Source organism: Daktulosphaira vitifoliae, unplaced genomic scaffold (genome assembly GCF_025091365.1).
Source record: "Daktulosphaira vitifoliae isolate Bord-2020 unplaced genomic scaffold, ASM2509136v1 Scaffold_4, whole genome shotgun sequence".
NCBI lineage: Eukaryota > Metazoa > Arthropoda > Insecta > Hemiptera > Phylloxeridae > Daktulosphaira > Daktulosphaira vitifoliae.
The window spans coordinates 16561110-16582585 of NW_026099575.1; the positions used below are offsets into that span (position 1 = coordinate 16561110).

The window sequence follows — 21476 nt, forward strand, 5'->3', positions numbered from 1 at the left end:
GGCAGGGTATATAGATTTATAACTGCGTCTATTAGACCTCGCCCCCTACGCAGAGCGAGATTTTTTTAGTTAACAATTAATAAACAATTAGGCATTTTTAATCTTGCCAGCATTTTTTAGTAATTTTTTTTTAACAAAATTCGCTTCGGTAAAACTAACAGGTTAGCATTGTTGGAAGGAGTATGAACTCGAACACTACCAAGTAAATTTTACAGGCAGTTTAATATTTGGTTGCATTTTGGCATGTTTTGTACTGTTAATGTTATCGGAATTAATTCATAAATTAGTAATTCGTCAAGGTTATTTATTATGCGTGTTTTATTTTTTTAATAAAATAAATATCTTAAAATTTTATTTTTATTTAAGTCTTGTCGACGATCTTATGACCTTTATTAATTTCTGAAATCGTTTGATCATTGATATCCATAATAATAAAAAAGAATAATTGAATTCAAACATTTGTTTTCGAATTTACAAATGACGTATTATGTCTCTCTCAATTAATGCAATTATATGTACGTGCGTCTTTGTAGGTACTCATATTGTCGTCGGACCGTCAGAATGTGCTAGAATATTAGCTATAGAAACGCTGGCAGGCAAAAGTCATTGGAATGTAATGAACAGCGTGCTCCGAGTGCTAGTCGACCATGGTCATAATGTCACTGTGTTCACTTCATTCGTCGAGGGAGATAGAGACAACTATACTGAAATCGACTTATCTAATGTAATATTACCAATAATTGATTTAGAATATTCTATCGTTCTTAAAATTTTACATCAAGTGTCAACATACATGCCTATGATCATGGACGTGACAAGATATAACTGTTACGCCACTTATACTCACAAACGAATGCAAGACATTTTGGCAAAGGGCAACGACACAGAATTCGATTTAGTCATTACCGAACCATTGGCATCCGAGTGCGTCTCATATGTAGCAGCTAAGTTGAACAGACCTTTGATATATATCGTTCCATCTACTCAAATTACTTTTATAGAATGGGAGATATTTGGGTATATGTCGAATCCTGCCGTCAATTCTCACTTGATGGCTGATCATGCTTTTCCTAAAACATTTATGCAAAGACTTGAAAACACTATTCTTACACTATACAGCTCATACTTACTTAAACTTTCAGAGTATCAAATGAAAACTCAGTCCAAACAATTTTATGATGAAATAGATCCTGCAAAATGCTCTTTAATTTTTTCCAACACGCATTTGATCAATGAATCACCTAGATCTAATTTTGCCAATTTTATACAAATTGGTGGAATACATTTGCAATCTCCTAAACTGTTACCAAAAGTAAGTAAACAAAATCAATGTTTAACTGTTATAATCATCTGATTTATGTTGTTTACTTTAAAATGTACTAAAAAGACATTTTGGCATGAAAATTTAATTTCAACAAAACTATATAACATCTGAATATTATTGAAGTTCTTTTTAAATTTAAATTACACTAAAAGCAAAAATCATGAAATACAAAATTACCTAAAATATCTTGTAAAAAATATTGATAAGCGATTACAATTTAAATACAAACCCAATTTACATTGATGAGGTTATATGTTGACATTAAAACGTATTGTATACCTGAAAACATATAATTAGTTTACTTAGCAGATAATTATTATTCAACATAAATCAATTAATATAGGTTTAGTTGTAAACATCTTACATTTTTTCATAATACTAAAAGGACGTGTTAGAATTTATTGAAGATTCACCTCATGGCGTTATTTATTTTTCTTTTGGAACGATAATAGCGATGTCAAGTTTACCAAACAATACATTAAATATATTTAAAGAAGTATTATCACAAATACCGCAAAGAGTATTGTGGAAATATGAAAGTGAAATGAAAGATAAACCAGTTAATATTATGACCAAAACATTTTTTCCACAAAGAGATATTCTTTGTAAGATATTTTTTACATAATTACATTAATTATAATTATAGTTCTATCATCACTTAATGATACTAAATAATTTTTAGTACATCCCAAAGTAAAATTGTTCATTAGTCACGGTGGCATATCAGGAATACACGAAACAGCTGATGCTGGTGTTCCAGTATTAGGGTTTCCTTTATTTTTTGATCAGTCAAAAAATATGGAAACCCTAGTAGAAGCAGGAATGGCTATTTCTATGGATTTTTTTACTATGAAAAAACAAGATTTAAAAGATGCTATAATTAAATTAATTAACAATTTAAAGTGAGTAGCAGTATTTTTAATTAAGTTCAATATAAATGTACAATTTAATGGTTTATTTAGGAATTTGCAAATGGGGGGTTGAGTTTCAGAATACAAAGTTTCGGGGAACTTCGATTCCATGATTTTATATCTATGAGGTACCGGACCCCTTAGACCCCCACTCATAAATACCCACTGGTACAAATATCTACAAGCAATTTATATAAATGTATGTGTTGCTATTGAACAATCTGAAGTTTATGGCGCAAGAATTGAACAGACGATACAGAAAAATGATCGATATAATATATTTTATCGATCATTTTTCTGTATTATTAAGTAAATGTTATATGCATCTTAACTATGTCTTATGAATCATATTTTCATAGTGATTTTAACAATAAATAAGATACTCTTAATTATTAATTAACAATTATTTTATTTTTACTTAGTTATACAAAAAATGCAAGAACCGTAGCGAAAATCTATAAAGATCGATCCATGACACCCGCACAGTTAGTTGTCTATTGGACTGAATACGTTCTTCGCCATAACGATGCATTACACTTAAAATGCCCTAGTTTTAGTCTAGTTTGGTACCAATACCTTTTAATTGATGTCATCCTTGTAATAATCTTTAGCTCTTTTATTATTTTTCATTGTTTTATTATAGCTTATAAATTGATTTATTTAACAGCTATAAGAAATATTCGTTATTATGTTTATTATGCCAATGCTCCGAAATTGAAATTAATATAAAACCAAAAAATGTATGGAAATAGTTAATAATATTCATTTCTAGTTTTTAAGTTACAATCAACACAGCATAGAAATAAATTTTATGTATATTTAAAAAGTTATCTCCATTTATTTTGTGGTCCCGATATAATGTAGTTTTTGGCACTTTTAGTGAAGTTATCAAAAATTTGTTAAATCCTACTTAAATTTTCTCATGTATATTACTTACACATGTATTCATTTATCTTTATTCTTTAGTACTCATATAGTATTAGCTTGCTTTTAGTAACTTTGAAAATTTCTAATTCTAATTATAAGCAAATAACAAGGTTATAATGGATTAAAATGTGGTCATGTTAAAAAAATAAATATTTAAAAACGTTGTACCATTTACATATTAATACATGTAAATTTTATCAAAACTATAACTAATTTCCAATTAAATTCATGGTACTCAAAATCAAGAAAAATAATTCTTATATTTTCAGTAAAAAATATAATCTAACAAATAAAAAAGATAACTTAGTTTTGTTTACCAAAAAATGTTACGTAAATTGAGTTCTTAATTTAACCATAAATACATATTGAGTAGGGTACAATACATTATTTTTAAATAATAAACTGAAAACATGATAACAGAGTTCAGATCTCCTAATGTTTTTAACAATGCTAAAAAATACACAATAATCATTATTCTTTAATATTACGAATAAGGTATCGGAAAACAAATTTATGTAAATTATAATGCATAAACTTTGAAAAAGATAACTAATAGATAAAAAATGATAATGATTTTAAAACCCATTCAGTTACCATGGATGTCTTTTTACATGCACATCATATTTACCTAGATTAAAACAATTTTTCTATTATTACGAAAATGGGCAACGTTCAAAATAATAGTATGGATCCGAACCCGGAAAACTATGCGAAAAATTCTTATGTAAACTTGCTATTTCTCGAAGAAAAGCATATTAAACATATTAACGACATATACGCCTTGTTTATAAGGAATCCTTTAAAACATTGCATTGGATCACAGAGAGTGTAATTATTATATTGATAATAAGTAAAAATTGACCCAATCAAGTAAAGTAGGGGATTATTAAAAAAACTTTTGAAATATTTTATTTTTTATCGTTTATTTTACTACATGAACGCTTTAGATAACAATTTATAATATTTTGTTATAATTTTTAAAAATCAGAAATTATAATCTGTTTTTAATTTATTAATAAAAGTAGCCTAATGACGCATCTATAAATGACCTCAGCCAATAACTCTCCTCCTCTCAGATTCGAAGGAAATTTCAGAAAATTATTCAACGAGATTCATTTATTACAAACCACCTAATCAAAAATAATATCGAGAACTTTTTATTTAAACTATTTTAGGTATATGTTTTTCTTAATTTATTAATTAAGAAGATTTTTTTATGTTCATCTCTTATAGCTCATAAGGGTGTCAATTAAGTCATTATGTAGTTATTACGTAATGATCTAATGTAAGCTGGATAACAACTTTTGAATCAGTATTTTGGAAGTTATTAATATTTCATAGTGATGGCTGGAGGTCAAATTGGGGTGTTGTTATTTTAAACAATAACTCCCAAAATACTGGTTTAAAACAGTTAATAGTTAAGCTAATAAATAAGCTAGTTAATTATGTATATTGTCTATTAATCATATCTATTATCATCTCGACGGCCGTTCTAAGATTTTCGCGTCACCTTGCGTGTCTTCGACTTTGACGGCCTTAACTGCATTGTTAATTGCGAAACAGAAATGATAAAATCATTTGAATGTCGAACCATCCACTGTGAAATTAATTTAAGTTGACATATTTATGTGGTATAAAGGATTATCATAAAACTTATTTCATGATTACGAAATCGAGAAAATCATTTGCCTAAAACAAACCAATTAAAATATTTTCAATATTATTATTATTTTTGGATTAAAGGATTCGCGATAAATGAATCATTCTGTATTTATAGATATGTCAAAATATTTTTTTACAAAGAGGGAAAGTAAAATATATTACCCTTTAAAATTTGATTTTAGTTACAACCTATGTGATTAACATTATTTAATCTTATAACTGGCTTTTTTTATTTTACAGAGTTTATACAACAAATGAAAACTTTAAAAAGATTCTGAGTATTGATAAATGTACTAATAACATAAAAGCTCAAAATTCTTATAAAATTCAAGCGGTGACAAATATAATGTATCAACTTTCCGTATTAAATGCTCTATATGACCCTCGAGCTATGCACATTGCTCTGATAAAAATTTTAATTACACATAGATTTATTACCATGGCTGATTTTATGGTAATTTAATTATTTTTTATTGATTGAAAAATAAAATTAGTTCCATAAATTATATTTAACTCAATTGAATATTAATAGGAATTTTTTTTTTATGTTTGTACTACTTTAATTAATCATAATGAAAATAACAAAAATATTAAGTAAAAATTCTACATTGTACTTATTCATGTTCTTTTTTTTTTATAAAAGATATTTGTTTTAAATTATGTTTGCAGCATTATAAGGATGAATTTGTAAACTATATACAAACAGCATTTCCCGGTGAAATTTCAGAAACAATGAAATCTTCGTTTCAAAAATTTTTAATAAATTATGGAAAAGCATTAATTAGTCATAAGATGTTATTGGATAGATTAGGCTACGAAATCGATGAAAATTTTGTAATCAATGAAAATAAACATTTTAAAATTGATCCTCAAAATGGTTTAAAAGCAGAGCTTTTCACTGACGAAAATGACGAACTAGCCGAAACGATTAACGAAGAAAATATTGAAAAATACGAGCAATGCTCTCAAAATTAAATCTATATATAAATAGAACTAAAAAATGTATTAATCTTCATGGTAATTTTCTTTAATCCACTGCGCACTGATGGATGTATTCATTGTAAAATGATATATAAAGTCTGTTACATTAAAAATTATAGTTAAAACATATCTTTTTAATAATAAATTCAATGGAAATTTACTTATGTTAGGTTCTACTTTTGTGTTATTTATGAGTAATTAAAATTTAGTTACCTTTTCTCGATGATTTTTACTTAAAATGTAAGATTAGTAGAACCCATGTCCCTTTAAATGTATTCTGAATATTTTCCTTATTATATGTCTTATGACACATATCTCAAAATAACTTTTTTAAATAAAGGTAAACTTTCATTTCAATAATAAGCTTTTACTTATACGTTAAATGCATATAATTAAAAATTTGGCTGCGAGTTAAAAATTTAAATGCATGGTTAATGCAATGTATTCTTATAATAGACACGTTGTCTATGATTTATACACTAATTGATTAGATTTGTAAAACCATCTAATAGTCGTTTTGTGTTTACCTATACATTTAACAATTTTTAATGTATATTGTAATTGTTCTATTAGTTAATATCCGATTTATAAATTAAACATCAATTGCATAACTTAACTAGGAGACATAATTTGTCGACAATATTTGAAATTATGTTTATTTTATAAAAAAATTTAAGGGAAATTAATATATTTACTTACAAAATGATTCATTAATAAAAATTATAAATCTATTCATGTTTCTTTTTTTTTAATTTTTAATAAATTTTAAGCAAACAAATGTTACTTAAAATTTGATTCACAATTTAAGCAATATCACAGGTTATATAAAAAAATATTTTGGTATAATTTGCTGCAATACGTCATCGGTGAATAATTGAACCGGTTCAAGTAACAACAGTATAAGATATAAACAAACTGATAAAAATATTCGATCCTAACTTCATACACGACACGCGTATCAATATAGATTTACTGTGTAATATCTATGATATATTTTATCATTAAGATATCATAGACATATGTTATAACCATTATTATTAAGTGAAAGTACACGTTTTGAAAATGTTTGAAATATTGTAAAATAATATAAACTCTAAAAATAATATTTATATGTTAGTTAATTTTATGATGAAGATTTTTAGAAGCATTCGGGAAAAAGAAACTGTACACCTATTATTATGTTTTTATACATTTTGTGTTCTATTAGACAAAAATGATTATGGACTGGTTCAAGCTCAATCAATGCCAGTAGCACAAGAACAGCCACCACCACCTCAACCTACAGCACCTTGGTATGAAACCTTACCAGCCGTTGCTATGGATTACAAAGTAATTATTGATCCTGGTAAAGAAGATTGCTACTTTCAGTTTGTGAATCCTGGAGCTACATTTTATGCTAGTGCTCAAGTATTTTTTACATTGTAAATAATATAATGTATCTATCAAAATACATAAGTAGTATTTTTCTTAAAAAGGTCTTGAGAGGCGGTGATGGAATGGCTGGTTTTGCAGTTAGACATCCTAATGGTCAAATAGTACATCCATATCAATGGAAAGCAAGTTCTGATTATCAAGATCAAACTTCTACTGGTGGATACTACAGTGTTTGTATAGATAATCAGTTTTCAAAATTTGCAGCTAAATTAGTAAATTTATACATCACTGTTATAAGGTACAAAATAAACTATTTTTTATATCTTAAACAATTCTCTAAAAAGTTGTCTTAAAACTTATAATATGTTGAAATAACAACAGTACATAATCAATATTTAATTTTTATGTGTTGATATTGCTGAAATATTTTTAATATATTATAATTGTTTAAATTTAAATGAAAGCCGCCCTTATATTAAAAAAAAAAATCGCTCATTCATTTATAAGAAATAATAGATAAAAATAAGTACATTTCTATTCAAACTAAATATGACTTAAGATATCAAATACTATAATGATTGTATACTTTTGTTAAGATATGACAAATGGGATGAATACCACAAAGAAATAGAAGATATGAATCTTAGTGTTGAGAATTTTACAGTAAGTATTTGTTGAGACACATTTTTTTCTAATTCTTTAAACAAACAATTCCAAATCAAAATCAAAATAAAACAGTAGCACAGTAGGGTCACGGCACAGAATAGACGGAGATAGTTAGGACAAGTATAGATAATATCCTACAGTCACTGTCATAAGAAATACTTTGATGAAAATCTGTAGATAGTATTTAATTCTAAGAAATTGGTACATAATTACAAAAGCAACATCAACTTCTATTTCCTTAATTATATTCTAATTAGTTGTTCTTAGATTTAAAAGTATAATTCATTTATATTTATTAAAGAGAATTTTTTTCAATTTTTGAGGGTAATATCTTTAACTAGATAATAGTTTTGATGTATTGTTAAAAAAAATTGGTCAAGTGAGAGCTGAGAAAACAAATGACAGCCACAAAAAGAAAACCACATATTAAAATTATTTTAATATGAATAAGAAATTTCTACTCACAAGGGGAGACTACTGTGATACCTTGATATTCATTGAAGTTATTTAATCTAAATGAGATAAAAATCAAATGAGTTAAAAATTACCTTCTAACTCGCAATCCTTTGTAAGGTATTTTAAAATAAAATAAAATACAAAACTAAGAATTTTAAGGGAAATTATGCAATTATAAAAAAAAAGTATGTCAGATGAATGGTATATAAAATATTATTTATAAAAAAAAATAAATTGATCCATACATTTTTCAAAACTTTATATAAATATAAAGTTAAAAATATAAAATTAAGTATTTTAATCCAAAAATAGCTTATTTTTGAATATGGTAGCCATATTGACCATGAAGACAAACTAAAATTCGAAATTTTAGTTTTCCATAATAAAGTATATTATATAGGATTTAACTTAAGATACATTCAAAAGTGTTAATATTTCCGGAACACTTTCAAAAGTTAAATTGAAAAAGTTATCATTTTGATTCTCCACGTTGGCAGGTAAAGGGTCAAGTTTTTTAAAAAATATATAACCCATCCTAATGATAGTTAAATACCTAATGTATCTATAAAAAAAATGTTGTTTCTATTCATCTATTATTCAAAAAGTTATGACAATACCCTCTCAGCTTCACATTAAAGATAAAAAAACAACTTAATAATTAGTGTATAATTTAACTTAATATTAGTATTTTCTTCTATAATATATTGGTTTAGAATACTTAAGAATTGTTTTGTTATTGTTCAATAATGTATTAATTTATATTTTAGACGACTGTAAAAACTGTTGAGACCAATATCAATACTATGCTACAACATCAATATCACCTTCGTAGTCAAGAAAATCGTGATTATAATTTATTAGTAGATAACAAGACTTATGTAAATAGGTGGTCTATTATGCAGATAGTACTAATTATAGGAACAACTACATTACAAGTATACTTTGTGCGAAAATTATTTGAAACCAATGCAGGCAGGTCTAAACCAAGAGCTTAGAAAGACAATTTATATTATAATATTTTACTTGTTTATTCAAAACATTAAAAACATAATTATCTTTTACAAAAATGTGTTTATTTCAATTTTTTTTCTTTATCAGTTACTATAAGAGTTGTATTTTTATTAGAACATAATAATTGTGATAGAAACAAAAATTTTACCATTTATAAGGTATTTGGAATTTTTTAAAAAAATTTAAATAATATTAATTAACTTTTCCATTCCATTATTGAAATGTGAGTTTAAAATTTCTATTTTTTCTGTAAAAACTAAAACATTTTTAAGTAAAAAAAAAAATATATATATATATATATATATATAATTATTTGTGTATATTTTAATTTTTGTTGACTATTTTTTTTTTAATTTGTATGTAATAAGTGTTTAATGGTCCATGACATTAATTATACAATTAGTATAATATCTATAATATAGGTCACTAGTGTAAAATATGTGAAGATTTCTTTAAATAAATTTTTTGTACAGTTTATCCTCAAATTGATGTCAACTAATATTAACTGAAAAATTTAGTTTTGTGAACATCATAGTAGTTGGTAGTATATAAATATCATGAAAACAATTAAAGTAATTAGCTAAACTGTAAACTATTATTATACAAATTCTAATTTACCTTTATTTTTGTATTGGCATTATAAAATAAAAAATTTTAATAATAATATAAGAATTATATTGTAACTTCATTGTTTATTATGCATATAATAATTTAATAACATTTAAAAATAAAATAGTATCATTACACAATAATTTTTAAGAATTAGATATAAATAGTCTATCTTATAACAATAAGTAATCAAATAAAGTCATTGCATAATATATTGAATAAAGAAATCATTGTGAATGTTCTGCTAACTCATTTAATTTAATTTTTTTTTGCTGTTCCTAAAATTGTATAATTTTATATTAAAATTTAGGTATGTAAAAAATAAAAAAATGTAGCATCATTAGCTTCATAGATGAAAATTTACTCTTTAATATTTTTAATGTTTTAAAACATGATAAAATTGATTTAATACTTATGATTTTTTTTTTTATAATACATTTATTATTACATTTATTTACTTATAATACAAAAATAATTTGTATAAACCAAATTTTTAATAAAAATTTTTAAATATTTTAGTAAATATTGACTATATATACTAAAATATTATAATAACTAACATATAGTTATACAGAGTTCATGTACATACTTCACTAATATTCCAGCAATAAAATGAAAATAGGTTAAAATTATCTTAAAAACTTTTTGAAAAATAAACCTAATAAATATGGCCAAATAGATAAAATGAATAAAATACATTAATTTTTTTACAAATTTCCATTAAACAATAGTTAAGTATTTCATAAGTCAATATGTGATATAAATTCAGTCTTGATAATTAAATCTCATTAAACTCTTACATTCAACTTTCAACTTAATGTATTCATAGTGCAGTTAACGCTGCTTGGCCAATCACATAATTGATTTTCCTAAAAACAAGTAGATTTGAATATAATTTCTATTTAGGAAATAATTTTATTAAATATTACTTTATTGAAGTATAAAGTATCTGGACAACTTTGTACATGAATTTCACCAAATTGACAAATTAAATATTTATTGCAATCATCGGGGTGACTTTTTAATAATGGTTCCTCGCAGTTTTGGTTTTTGTTAGACATAAGAATTTTGGCGTCATCTGGATTAAAACTTTTTAACATCCTAGTTTCAATATCATTTTCACTTTGATCTAGAGAGCAATCGGGGCCAGGTTCTGGTATTCGGCCTAATACTCGATTGATAGTTTTTAATAAAGGATACGTTTCACAGCCACACACATTTCTACAATAAAAAAATGATACCAAATTAATATCATACGTATATTTAGATGAAAATTTATTTAAAAGCTTACTTAAAATCATCTAAATCTAATGCCCAGATCATTGCTCCACCTAAATCATTACGCACTACAAATTGAGATTTATATCTTATCATTTCTTGGTCATCAAAAGATACCCATTGATCGCCACTATACGCGTATGGGCCCATTGTTTCCAAAGGATCTTGAACTACACGCCAGTTCTGTTTTATTATTCTATAGCAAATCTAAAAAATTTAATATAAAATTCAATATAATTTTTCTTCGTTACTTGTGTTTATAGTTACTTCGTAGTAAGCTAAAAATCCCCGTGATCGTGTCGCCTCACCAGCTTCACCACCACCATACGTTGGAACATTCAATCCGTTATCTTTTGCTGTAGCTAACGAAAATGATTGTCCGTACGTTGGCATGCCCATAACTAACTTACGAGGGTCTGCACCTTTACTTACCCAATAGTACAAGGTGAAATTCTAATAAAGGAATTAAATATATTAATAAAAAGAAAATCTGATGAAAATTTGAATAAAATTACTGAATTGAATTTCATGTCATAATCATCTGGATGCGCATACATTGGAGATACGTGACCCGTTTTTTTGTCCCATTGACCATGATAATCGTAAGCCATTACCGATATCCAATCTAACGTTCTCGATAATACTGGTACGTCATATCCTTATTGGAAATGAAAATTAATTATAATTAATAAAGTTAAAAAGATAAAATAATATTTTGGATGAAACTTAATACCTTCATCAATTACGGCTTTATTAGGTGAAACAGCTGCTGATAGTAAAAATCCTTCATTATTAAATGCCTGTCTTAATTCAATTAATAAATTTGAAAATCCTTCTTTATCGCTACTTGGACCTTTTGTACAATCCACCTTCATTACAATTAAAAATATACAGATTTTGAAGTAAAAAACCTAGAAAATCATTTCATATAATTTACCTGCCAGCATTTTGGATATTCCCAATCCAAATCCAAACCATCAAAATTATTCTGTTTTAGGAAAGATACAACATGCCTAATAAACTTACTGCGAGCGAATTGACTGTTAACTAATTTACTGTATTTACTTCCTGCTGAATCATTCCAGCCACCAATAGCCAATAGTATTTTAGCACCGAATTTTTTTAATTCTGTCACTTTTTGGTAAAAGACTGTTGACCAATATATTATTTAAATAATGTTTTTCATTGTTAAATGTTAAATATAATATACATACAATTATCATAATCTGCCCAAGGATCGTGTGCCTTGATAATTAATTCATCGTTATCGAGGATTGCAAACCCATATACAATATGTGTGCATAATGAAGGATCAATATCACTGGGTAAATATCGACCACCACCTTGTCTAAAAGTTTATAATAGTATTAAGTTTTTATATAAAAAAATTTAAGTAAATTATTTACTGACCTATACCATGCCCAATTTGTAAAATAACAAACAACCTTGAAATATTCAGGTGCTGAAAGATTTGTTGATGTAATTGGTGTGGTATTAGTTGGTCGAGTAGGGGGTGTTGGCCATGTAGGCGGAGTTGGTCGAGTAGGGGGTGTTGGCCATGTAGGTGGAGTTGGTCGAATAGGGGGTGTTGGCCATGTAGGTGGAGTTGGTCGCGTTGGTCTGGTTGGGAGAGTTGGAGGATTAGAAATTGGTTTTGTGGAGGACGTTACCCAAGATGGAGGTGTCGGACGAGTAAATGGCGGTTTAGTTGAAACCAATTCTTCTGTTGATGTTTCAATGCTTGGATAGGCTCCAGTAATTAACGGCAAAGAACCATTATCTGGAGTCATTGGAGATGTACTAGGATAATCTATATCAGAAAAAATGATATTTAAGTTATTCATAGCAATCAATTATTGATAAATAATTACTATCTCTTCTCTGTCCCAATGTTTTGACAATAGTTGTGAGCAAAGGATAATGCCCTTGACCACAAATATTACGAAAATCATCTAAATCCAATGCCCATATCATTGCACCGCCCAAGTTCATTGATTTTACATACTCTGACTATAATATTATAAGAAAATTACATTATATAATTTTTTTTTTACTAAAGAAGTTCTATAACACCTTTTGTCTAATGGACCAAATATCATCATATCCAACCCATTGGTTACCATTATAAGCATATGGCCCCATTCTTCTTTTAGGATCATGAACAATATTCCATTGTCCACTTGCAAGTTTAATACAAATCTAATTGCGTAACACAATTTAATTTAATTGTTTTAATTATAAAAAGTAAACTATTAAATACCTCATAGTAAGCTAAAAATCCGGCAGATCGTGTAAACTGCCCTGCTTCTCCACCAGCAGACGCTGGAGCATTTAATCCATGATTATTAGGATCGGAAAGGGTAAACGATTGACCGTATAATGGTACACCTAAGACAATTTTTCTACTATTGGCTCCTTTCGAAATCCAGTAGTTAATTGTATAATTCTAAATATTTAAATGTTATTAATACTTTCAACATCAAAGTTGATTGAATTTAATTGACTTACAATATTAAAATAACTTATATCATCATTAGGATGATAATAAATTGGTGCAATATGTCCAGTTTTCTTATCCCATTGACCATGGTAATCATATGCCATAACACCAATCCAATCCAAATACTGGCTCAAACTAGGAACATCATACCCTAAAATATATGTTGAATACATCATAAAAACGAACACGCGTTGTTTTGACACGCGTTGACACAATATATATATATATGAAAGTAAATTATATTACCTGCATTAATAACAGTTTTACTAGGTGAAACAGCAGCCGATAACAGGTAGCCAAACGGTTTAAAAGCTTGTCTGAGTTCTATTACTAAATTTGAAAATGCTTGTTTATCTGAATCAGGTCCTTGGTTGCAATTTGTCTTTAAAAAATTTTAATTGGAATATTAAAAATTATACTGTAGTAAATAAAATTTCAACATAAAATAATAAAAGGGTAATATTTCACAATACCTGCCAACATTTTGGATATTCCCAATCGAGATCTAAACCTTGGAATCCATATTTTTGTATGAAATTTAGTATACTGCTAATAAACTTTTTACGACTTGCTCGACTGTTTACCATACGACTATATTTATCTCCAGCTGAGTCGTTCCAACCTCCTAGACCAATTGAAACCTTAACACCACGTTTTTTCAAAGCTACCAGGCGCTCATAAAAAGCTAAAATTATAAATCAAAACATATTTTTAACAAAAATATATTATTACATATATTTTCAATCTAAAATCTTTCCTATTTTTATAAATTACCATATCATTACAATTTTTTTCGTTATAGTTAAATAATATAATGAAATTTTATTATAAATACCATTATCGATATCTGCCCACGAATCATATACTCTTATGGTAAGTTCAGTGTAATCTAATGTAGCAAATCCATAAATAACGTGTGTGCATAAATTTGGATCAGTATCTTCGGGGAAAAATTTTCCAGGAGAAGGTCGATACCATGCCCAATTAGTAAAATAACATACAACTTTATATTTTTCTAAAAAAAAATAATAAATTATAAATTTTGAATAACTATTTTTATTTAGATACTAACCTGTTAATTGATAATCAGGTTTTTTTGTCGGCAGAGTAGCTGCTGTAGTTGTAGTTGGCTTCCATTCCCATGGATTTTCTGTAGTAGTGGCTGGCTTCCATTCAAATGGTTTTTCGGTGGTTTCTGGTTGCCATTCAAATGGATGTTGAGTAGTTGATGTTTCAGGTTTCCACCAACCTGGGTTTTCAGTCGTCAATTCAGGTTGCCATTCAAATGGACGTTGAGTAGTTGATGGTTCAGGTTTCCACCAACCTGGATTTTCAGTCGTTAATTCAGGCTTCCAAGCCCATGGGTCTTCAGTATGTATTATATTGGTAGTAGAAGGCTGCCACCAATTTTGAATAGAAGTACTGGAGGTTGAAATTGTGGGTCTTGATATTGGTTTTGAAGTAGGCCGAATTGTTTGTATTTCATAAGGATACAGTGGTACATTAGTCGGATAATTACTGATTTGTTGTGTTATAGAACATCCAGAGTTATAAGGCCAATCGCATACATTGAGTCTCTGTTTAAAGTATAACATATTTAATTTGGAAAAATATAAATTAAAAAAAAACTTACAGCGTTCCAGTAAAGTCCAGTTGGGCAAGAGTTCGTATTATATTTTCCCCATAAACATTGTAAGTATTTGTTACAATCTCCTGGATGAGGAGAGAATTGACCATCTTGACATTCAATGTAATTCGATGATTTTATAACAAATATTTGATTGGGTAACTTTTGAAATGATATCATGTCTATATTATTTGGATTATTTATACTGTATCTTTGTAAAAGTCTATTTTCAGAACGTTTATTGTCGCAGTATACATTTTCTTTCCAATCACATAGTTTTACTTGGTCATTCCACGCCAAACCCGGAGCACAATTTTGTTTTATATAGATACCATATGAACATAAATAGTAAGATGTGCAGTCATCGATTATAGCTACTTTTTCGCCTTCTATACATACTTTACTATTTTCAGTCTAAACAAAATTTAATAGATTAGAATAATTGATCAAAAACATGCAAATGAGTTAAATTATTACTGTTGGTATTGTAGGTGGTCTATAAACATTAGTTGATGTAGAAGTTGATTTTTCTGGCATTGTTAATAAATCATCAACAATGGGTTTGCCTATAATTTAAGTTTATAAAAAATTATTTTATTATAATATCGATCACTTTTTGTTTTAATTTACCAGAGTTGTTACAATTTACAATTTCAGATAGATCACACTTGTTAGTATATCTATTCCATAGAAGTCCTTGTTTACAAGAATGTCGTCTATATTTTCCATTTTTACATTTAAAATAATTTTGGCAGCTCTCCCTCGATGGTTTAAATGATCCTTCTACACATGTTCTTGGATTTTGTTGTTGCCCTTGTTGTCCAGGCCTAGTTGTAGGATACTCAGACCACCAAGGTCTCGCTGGAGGTCTATTAGTTGATTGTATTAGTAATTGTTGATTTTCTGTTGTCTGATTAACTAAAAAGGACGGAGTTGAAACTTCAGGTTCTGGCGTAGTTGTTGTTTGATATGATGGTTTACTAATATATTCTGTTGATGGCGGCGAAAAAGTTGTTGAAGTCGTTGAAACTTGATATTCCCATCCTCCTACACAATTGTTTTAATTAATCCAATTAATAAGAGTCTAATATATCATCTAAGTAGATAAATATTTTAATGTTAATTGCTAAAGTAAATAAAATAAAAAATATAAATTTATATGAGACTAACATTTAATAAAAAAATATTTAAATGTCAAGGATAATAACTACCTCCTTGAACACGGCTATATTTTATTTTTAGTAATTTTATATTTATTTAAGGTATATTTGCACACAATAAAAAGACGACTAAAAAAAATCATACATTTTGTAAACTTAAAAATGTTATCACTAACTATAATATAAATATAATTATTTAAGATAATTATATAAGATTTAATTAAATTGAAGATTTTTTTGCAACTCATGTATGTTGTGACATTCTTATAAAAAATCTACATAGTCATTGAACTATAGTATTATAATTATGTATCTCAAATGAATATACCAAATAATCTTTTTTTTTTTATAAAATTGTATTAACTAGACATTTTTTATACAACAAGTATAGCTTTTATGAGAAGACATGAAATAAAAATATAACAATAATAATAGTTTAACTATACCTTCGCCTTCTTCAGTAGTAATGAGAACTGGATTTGCAGGTGTAACTGGATAGTTAGGTTTGTTACAACTGACATTTGAGTTTTTTATTGAAATTCTATTAAAAACTTCATTAACTTTTGTTAAAAGGGGGTAAGCTCCTTTGCAGCATCTGTTATTAAAGTCGTCTAGGTCAATAGTCCAAACCATAGCACCTCCAAGATTTTCTTTCAAAATATATTCAGACTAAGGGTAATAAAAAAACACACAATTTTATAACTAAACCTTTAAAAATGGTTTTTGATTTTAGATAATTACTTTTATTCTTATAGATATTTCGTCTTCATAACTAACCCATTGATTTCCATGATAAGCATATGGATCCAATCCACTTTTTTTGTCTCTTGAAACTTCCCAATTTTCATTGTTAACTAAAATGGGAAAAATCAACATTAAAAACCTTATATTCATTTAGATAGATATGTTTATACCTCTATTACATATTTCATAATATGCTAACATTCCTGGTTGTTGAGTATATTCTCCTGGAATACCTGCTCCTTTAATTGGGTCTCCAAGCCCATGTTCAGAGTTTGAAGCCAGAGTATATGACTGTCCATAAAGAGGTAAACCAACAACAATCTTGTTTGGATCTGCACCTAATCTTTGGATTAACTTAACAGCCGAATCCTGTATGAAAAAACATGTGATATTTTTCAAGTAAGTTATAAATGAAACCCGGAATTATAAGCATTTATAAATTTTATTAATTTGTTTTGAACCCACTATCAAACAATACAAATTTTTATTAACTGATCTGGAAATATAGGTTGATAGTGTTGTTATAGAGGTTATAATCAGGGAACGTTTTAAGAAGGTTCATAACCCCCTAAAATTAAAAATATTTTTACACTACTCCAACGACAAAAATTTGGGACCCTTCAAAATGACTAACAAAATTTATAAATGCATATAATTACAATATTTAGTTATACATAATTATCTCAGTTCATTAATTATGATACAATTATAACATGACTAATAGCAAAAATTATACTGTTTTTGACAATGTCTAAATATAATGGACTTAGTGCATTTTTACAATTTTCGTATTAATTACAGATGAAAAAAATGTAGCTACTTAATATTTATAAAATCACACAATTTCTTTTTGTTAATGTAATTTTTAAGTATTTATATGTATGTAATATATAAAAAATATTAATAAAATTGAACTGATTTTGAAATGTTAATTAATATTTTGTTAAGAACCCCTGAGTATTATTTTGTAATTGCGTAGAGTATAGAATATCCATCGGACACAGGAATGTGCAGACCAAAGGATCTAGAGCAAAGATAAGTGAAGGACTTCCTCTGTAAAATCCATACAGTCAGTCATGGTTTAGTATGCGCTAATTACTTACACTCTTGTGTTATTCATATCATATTTCTACTTTATTCTACATAATTCTATTTCATTTTTCTATTAATTTGTATTAGTATTAAGAATTAATGTAGTATTGTATTGTTTATTGTTCAGTCACATTATATATTCTAAAGTTTTATTGAAAAGTGATTATTTTCGTTTTTTTATTAAGTTTTAATTCCTTTCGCACAACAATTTAAAAATTTAACGCAACAAACAAATTTTGAACCCCGTGCATAATATTTAGTTATATTAAAAAAATTTTACAATAAAAAAAAACTTTAAGCTCAAAATACAAGTTGGGTACTATATTATGTCAAATTATTTAAAGTTTTAATCGGTTTGTGATTTAAAATTTGTAATAAAGTACAATACAATGAAAAAAAATTAAAGCTCATTAAATTATATCACTTATTATAGGAATTTCAAATAAACTTACCATATTATATTTAGGAAATTCATCTCCTTTTTTGTAGTAACCTGGACTTACATGACCTGTTATATTTTCCCATGAACCATGAAAATCATATGTCATTATTGTCATGAAGTCCAAATGTTGACTCAAAATAGGAAAATCATAAGCTTCTTTGATAATTTCATCATAACCAGATATTGATGAGGACAACTCTAATGGTGGATTTTGTTTCTTTAATTCTGTTTTTAAATCCTACAAAAACGTAATAATAGAATTATTCTTAACTTTTTCAATATTTTGCAATAGCATTTTATAATATACTTAAGTAATTTTATTTTACTTGTATTAACTTGACGAAATTTATTTTATCTGTAAGTGGACCTAAAGAACAATCAGCTTGCCAACAAACCGGATAATTCCAGTCTAGATGAAGACCATCAAATCCATACTTTCTCAGATAAGCTACGGCGGAGTTTACAAATCTGTATTGAAAAATAAAATGCAAAAAGATGTTCAAAAAACTTAATATAACCTTATTTACTTTCTTCTAGCTATCCCACTGCTCACAAGTTTTGAATACTTATCACCATATGAGTCAGTCCATCCTCCTAAAGATACCATAATTTTGGTGTTTTCCGATTTTACTCTTGAAATAAATCGTTGATATATTTCTAAGAACATTAATGTGAGCATTATAGTTTAAAAATTACCCTAGACAATAAAAATATCTTACTGTTTTCAATATCTTCCCACTCGTCACCAGCTACCATTATTAAGTCATTTGGTTCCAATGAAGCAAATGCATAAATTACATGCGTGCAAAGATCTTTCTTGATATACTCCGGGCTAAACTTTCCATCTGAATATCGATACCATGACCAACTAGCATAGTAACAAACAACTTTTTTTTTCGAGACTACAAAAAACATACATTTTATTGTAAAAAAACGGTAGCACAGTGGGGTCGAGGCACAGTGTGGACGAGGCATAGATGGGACAAGTATAGATGATATCTGACAGTGATTAAAATCACTATCATAAGAAACGCTTCGATGCAAATCTGTAGATAGTGTTTCATTTAGAGAAATTGGTGGATTATTCCAAAAGCAACATCAACTCTTATTTCTTTAATTATATCCTGATTAGTAGTTCTTTGATTTTAAAATATAATATATGAATAAATACTAATTATAGTTTTTAAATTTAGTATGAAATTGTGAGGCCAGCTATGATGTATGGTTAATAGTGTTCGGCGGTTGATAAGAAAGAAGAGCAGAGAATAAGTGTAGCAGAGATGAGAATGCTTAGTTGTATGAGTGGAGTGACTAGAGAAGATAGGATAAGGAACGAGCATATAAGAGGAAGTATAGGTGTTGCGTCAATCGTGGATAAGATGACAGAAAATAGACTTAGATTGTTTAGTCATGGTATGAGGAAAGAAGAATCGAAAGCTGTAAGAACAGTTATAGAAATGAATGTTGAAGGAAGAAGAGATAGAGGAAGACCAAAAAAGAGATGGAGGGATGCTATTGAATGCGATTTGAGGACAGCTGATGTGAGCGTAGAAGATGTGGGAGATCGTGTCAAGTGGAAGCTCAGGATAAGGGTGGCTGACCCCGAGTACTTGGGATTAAGGCAAAGAAAAAGAAAAATATTACCAGAAATTCCGGTGGCAATTGACATAATATGATTGTTGTTTCGGAATGTACAATTTAGCGTTTAGTTGGGTTTAAATAATATAGCGTCAAATCAATTACCTACTCTATCGCTTGTATATTAATATATACTATACTTTAATGATACAATAAATAAATAAACTCACACATACACACGTATGCATTTATAACATTGTGTCTAATGTATAACATGATTGATAAAAAGTAACCGTAAAATGAAAAAAATGGAATATAAATTTTAGTACTCATATTAAATGTAATGTAACTCGAAAAATATTTGTTTAAATGAAAAAATATAAGATACTTTTTTTGTTTATAATTGTCTTTTAAACAACTTTTGTACGAAACTTTTTTTTGTAAGTTAAATATTTTTTGAGAAAATTAAAAAAGCTCATATTTTTGAACTTTTGCGAGGCTGTAAAAAAAAGCTCAATTCCAATCTTGAGGACTATTAGTATGTCATTATACATATTTTAATTCAACTTTTAAAAAAACAATATTTGTTTGGAAATATTTTCCGCAATTTTTCCTTTGTTGACTGGCCTAGATGTCAATTTTAAACTTGTAATTGAGCTAAAAGTTATGGTAATATATTCAATTTATTTTACTATAAACTTTCATAAATCTTTATCAAAAATTTTTCATCAACTTTAAAGAACCAAAAAAATAGGTTAAAAATAAAAATTTGGACTGTTATTTTTAACATATTAAAAATCAAATCAGTAATAATTTGAAAACAATTCAATTTTTTTCTTTTAATTATTATTTTATATGTAATTAGTAATAATATAAAAAATTAGAACTGATAGATAAAGTCTAATTGCAGATTTGAAAACAACGCGAAAATTTGATTTAGAAAAGTATATTTTTGCTNGTGAAAATTTGATTTAGAAAAGTATATTTTTGCTTCTGATGAAAATTCCTTGAAGTCCAGTGCATTCATTTATAGTAACAAACAGTTTTTATTGATAATTATTGTATCAAGCCCTTTAAATTTTTATACACGTAAAAGTAAAGCAAAATATAACTTCTTTATTATTTTTATAATTT

The 21476-nt window shown here is 27.1% G+C and overlaps 3 protein-coding genes across 8 annotated transcripts in view; 2 read left to right on the forward strand and 1 right to left on the reverse strand.

The window, feature by feature from the left end:
- The first annotated feature begins 51 nt into the window (after window positions 1-51).
- LOC126904593 (UDP-glucosyltransferase 2-like) lies at window positions 52-5925 on the forward strand. 4 transcript variants are annotated; one of them, XM_050683738.1, is made up of 6 exons: window positions 52-299; window positions 534-1312; window positions 1710-1929; window positions 2007-2226; window positions 5065-5278; window positions 5494-5925. In XM_050683738.1, exons 1-6 carry the CDS (start codon window positions 260-262, stop codon window positions 5797-5799), a joined length of 1779 nt encoding a protein of 592 aa, XP_050539695.1. In that variant the 5' UTR covers window positions 52-259; the 3' UTR covers window positions 5800-5925. The 4 variants fall into 4 exon arrangements, with proteins under 4 accessions (XP_050539695.1, XP_050539696.1, XP_050539694.1 ...); XM_050683739.1 differs by having other exon boundaries at window positions 53-202; window positions 5494-5921; XM_050683737.1 differs by lacking the exon at window positions 52-299 and having other exon boundaries at window positions 306-1312; window positions 5494-5922.
- An 894-nt stretch (window positions 5926-6819) lies between these two features.
- LOC126905156 (transmembrane emp24 domain-containing protein 5) lies at window positions 6820-9416 on the forward strand. The gene is made up of 4 exons (XM_050684621.1): window positions 6820-7212; window positions 7281-7477; window positions 7776-7842; window positions 9069-9416. The coding sequence occupies exons 1-4, from the start codon at window positions 6916-6918 to the stop codon at window positions 9294-9296; spliced, it is 789 nt and encodes a 262-aa protein (XP_050540578.1). The 5' UTR covers window positions 6820-6915; the 3' UTR covers window positions 9297-9416.
- A 1053-nt stretch (window positions 9417-10469) lies between these two features.
- LOC126905151 (probable chitinase 10) overlaps window positions 10470-21476 on the reverse strand; it is a 20263-nt gene continuing 9256 nt past the window's right edge. For 2 of the 3 annotated variants that reach the window (XM_050684610.1, XM_050684612.1), the window contains exons 10-36: window positions 19484-19666; window positions 19292-19421; window positions 19091-19232; window positions 18775-19002; window positions 17401-17599; window positions 17228-17340; window positions 16933-17155; window positions 15957-16373; window positions 15804-15892; window positions 15333-15740; window positions 14772-15276; window positions 14535-14714; window positions 14173-14384; window positions 13946-14081; window positions 13708-13850; window positions 13460-13645; window positions 13273-13398; window positions 13071-13209; window positions 12610-13009; window positions 12414-12547; window positions 12137-12348; window positions 11933-12068; window positions 11715-11857; window positions 11467-11652; window positions 11213-11406; window positions 10851-11142; window positions 10470-10790 (exon numbers count right to left, since the gene is read on the reverse strand). In XM_050684610.1, coding sequence (XP_050540567.1) covers window positions 10731-10790; window positions 10851-11142; window positions 11213-11406; window positions 11467-11652; window positions 11715-11857; window positions 11933-12068; window positions 12137-12348; window positions 12414-12547; window positions 12610-13009; window positions 13071-13209; window positions 13273-13398; window positions 13460-13645; window positions 13708-13850; window positions 13946-14081; window positions 14173-14384; window positions 14535-14714; window positions 14772-15276; window positions 15333-15740; window positions 15804-15892; window positions 15957-16373; window positions 16933-17155; window positions 17228-17340; window positions 17401-17599; window positions 18775-19002; window positions 19091-19232; window positions 19292-19421; window positions 19484-19666 — 5516 coding nt within the window. In that variant the 3' untranslated portion in view covers window positions 10470-10730. The remainder of the gene's footprint in view (window positions 10791-10850; window positions 11143-11212; window positions 11407-11466; window positions 11653-11714; window positions 11858-11932; window positions 12069-12136; window positions 12349-12413; window positions 12548-12609; window positions 13010-13070; window positions 13210-13272; window positions 13399-13459; window positions 13646-13707; window positions 13851-13945; window positions 14082-14172; window positions 14385-14534; window positions 14715-14771; window positions 15277-15332; window positions 15741-15803; window positions 15893-15956; window positions 16374-16932; window positions 17156-17227; window positions 17341-17400; window positions 17600-18774; window positions 19003-19090; window positions 19233-19291; window positions 19422-19483; window positions 19667-21476) is intronic. The other variant, XM_050684611.1, reaches the window with a different exon arrangement.